General features: G+C 37.4%; 1 protein-coding gene across 1 annotated transcript in view; it reads right to left on the bottom strand.

The window, feature by feature from the left end:
• LOC106514148 (FRAS1 related extracellular matrix 2) overlaps window positions 1-3,158 on the bottom strand; it is a gene marked incomplete at its 5' end in the record, with an annotated part of 90,770 nt that overhangs the window by 4,528 nt on the left and 83,084 nt on the right. The window contains 1 exon segment of the mRNA XM_014003277.1: window positions 2,339-2,670. Coding sequence (XP_013858731.1) covers window positions 2,339-2,670 — 332 coding nt within the window.

The raw sequence follows: 3,158 nt of genomic DNA on the forward strand, positions 1-3,158 counted from the left end.
CTATCTATCTATCTATCTATCTATCTATCTATCTATCTATCTATCCATCCATCCATCCATCCATCCATCCATCCATCCATCCATCCATCCATCCATGTCAAAACAGTGCAAAGTCTAAATTGTAGTTTCTAATAGTCACCACTAGGTGTCACTGCTCACCAACAGTTTTTGGACTAAGTTGTTTGACTTCTACATGAACATCTTTTTTATTTAGTTAGTTATTAAACTCAAGGAGAAACGAAAAAAAAACTAATTAGCAGTGGATTAGTAGATTGTTTACAGCGCAAAACTGAGAGCGATTTTCAAACACATCAATCAAATATGTTCAGTTACAACAATAACACACTGGTGCTGAGGCTTTGCAAAGTTGTGATTTTAGTAGAAAAAGAATTCCTGAAAAAATATCACGAGATCTATGAGAGTAAGGATACAAATGTTGTTGAATTTTAAAATAGTAATAGTGCATGGGCTTGTTGCTCAATGTCACGATGAACAAATATATATTGCTAAAACGCTTCACAAATTGGAAGCTAAACTCAACCTTCAGTGTTTGTCTAGAAAATAATGATTCAGCTCGTTTGAATTGAGCACCCAGCTGGAGCTCCAAGGTAGGACCTGCCTTGTTTTTTTTTCTTTTCAGCACTTTTTGAACATAAGAAGAATAAATAACCTCTTAAGTGGCAGTGATCATCCACAACAAATACGACTTGAGGTCCTGATGGATGATGAGCATCAAGAGTAACTAATGTGCAAGTGGTACACGCTGCACCTAGTAACAATTATTTTCCCTTTGTTGCTTCTTCTCTTTCACTCACATACACACACACACACACATACACATAAACCCACCACACACATGTTCACGAACAAATAAAATCACATACATTCATCAGTCTGATCAGCAAAAAGCAGCCCATAGATCAAAGGCTGCAGGAAGACAAAATAGCAGCAGGGCTTAAGCAAAGAAGTACGGGTCTGAATACTGACCCAGGGTAGCAGCAGGACACAGTGTAAGAAATGCAGCAATGTGAAGAAAGAATATAACAACCACTACTTTGATGCAACAACAGTAAACAGGAAGTGAAAAATGGTTGCAGGAACTTTGCATCACTGTCCAAATGCTTTGGTGACAGAAATGTTAGTGTTGATATTCAGGAATGCAGGTATAATAAAAAATGGCACATTTAAACACGAGATTGATGGTAAGATAATCTTAAGCAAAAATACCACAGTTTAACAATTTTAAAATGAAGAATTATATATAATTAAAACATGTATCATTTGCTTTCATTTAATAAAAGGAATAAAAAATCACTTTTACTGTTGCGTAAATAATATGACATGTTGCCTATGATTATATTCATGGCCTAATAATTTAATAATGCCTAAAATAAAAAAAAATATAGTTAATTTTATTTTAACACACTGATATAAATGAGGTTGAGAGAACACAAGTCAACAAGTTAACGATCTGTGGCGGTACTCATGCCAAATTTTTGATATTTAAGATAAATCTCAATTTATTCACAAGTACTTAAAATAATTTCAGTATAATTACAGAGTAAAACTTTTGTTTTAAAATAATGATTTWAAAAAATGATTGTGGAGTACATTTTGAATATAATTTTACTATGACCAGCTTGATTAATGACACCATAGGCAGTTTTTTAATAGAAATATGTGCTTTTCACTTAGAGACCTGAAGTTATAGGAGACTGTTAAGCTTGACTGARTGTTATGTACTTAGAAACCCAGTTGTTTCTTTATAAGAAAAATAAGAAGGAATAACTGACTTCTTCTTACATAAACTCCACAAGATGCACTCAAGTGGCAAACTAAATTATTGCCAAAATTGGTTTATTTACAATTTTACAGTAACTAATCAGAATATTGTTCCTTCTATGATACATAGCTTTTTGTAACTGAGAACCTGACAAGCTGATGTTAGCTGAATTATTAGCCTCCATCTCTCATTTCCAGTTCTCAAAGGTTCCATGTAAATACAGGCTGTGGGAAGAATTTGTACCATATCTGGTAGGTGGGACTTGTTTTGTTTGAAGGTGTGTTTCCATGTGCTTTTGCATGAAAAGTTGTTTATCACAAGCTTGTCTACGGAGACGGTGAACACACAAAAATGCAGTGAGTACAGGCAGATATGGTGCCRCTCTGTCTGTGCGTCCTCACTCAGACAACTGTAAACAAGCTGAGCAAATAGACAGCAACACAGCGAGGGTCACAAATTCACACAAAGCAAACACTCYAACAGGTGTAAATACAAAACCAAGATTGGAATTTTTATGTTTTGGTCAAAGGTTCCACCACACACACACACACACACCTGTCCGTCTGTCCCTATGGTTCCTCCACAGTCAGCAAGCAGCTCAGACATGTGGTAGTAGCTGGTAAACTCCCAGAGGCACGCTTCTAGGTTGAGGTTCCTGTAGAAGCGCAGCGTGYCGTTTCCCCGCAGAGGGCCGCTGAACTGATAGGGCTCGGAGTCTCCGGYGCTCTCGGGGCTGCGCGTTGAAGCGGTGAGGAAGCCGTGACCCGTGTTGACCTCATTGAAGTCGAGCAAGTTGGAGCAGCGGTGGTTCCCGATTCGGGTTCCGTCGGGACTGAGAGTTAGGTCAAAGTTCACAAGCGGGCGAGTGGAGATTACTGGAAGCATACCTGCCAAACAAAAAAAAAAAAAAAGAGAGATGACTCCATGCAGGCGCGACACTGAGAGAAATGATCGCTGAATAAAAAGGAAACGGCTAAAATGCAAGAGCAAATCAAAACTCAAGTCATGACTGTAAGGGTAGTCTCTCACAGAGATGTGATCATTCTAGACCAGTTGGAGATCAAAAATTATGGGAAATTAGACAAAATTTCAGTTGAGGTCTCACTGAATTCTGAGTGTTTGCAATTAAGCGTCAAGTGAGTTGTGCTGCTGCATTTTGAGTAGCAATTTTTTTAAAAAATGATGGCAAATCTAGTCTAATAAAATGTCATAGTGCTTCATTTAAATGCTAAACCTTTACACCAGGGATGGGCAACTTAAATGATGGAAGGRGACACAATCTTTTTGTTGACACTACCAGAGGGCCACATTGTGCTGCACACTTACCCAAATGTAATAAAACAGCTATTTTAAAAAAGATGTGTGTATATATATA

Source organism: Austrofundulus limnaeus, unplaced genomic scaffold (assembly GCF_001266775.1).
Source record: "Austrofundulus limnaeus strain Quisiro unplaced genomic scaffold, Austrofundulus_limnaeus-1.0 Scaffold17, whole genome shotgun sequence".
In the NCBI taxonomy this organism is placed as follows: Eukaryota; Metazoa; Chordata; class Actinopteri; order Cyprinodontiformes; family Rivulidae; genus Austrofundulus; species Austrofundulus limnaeus.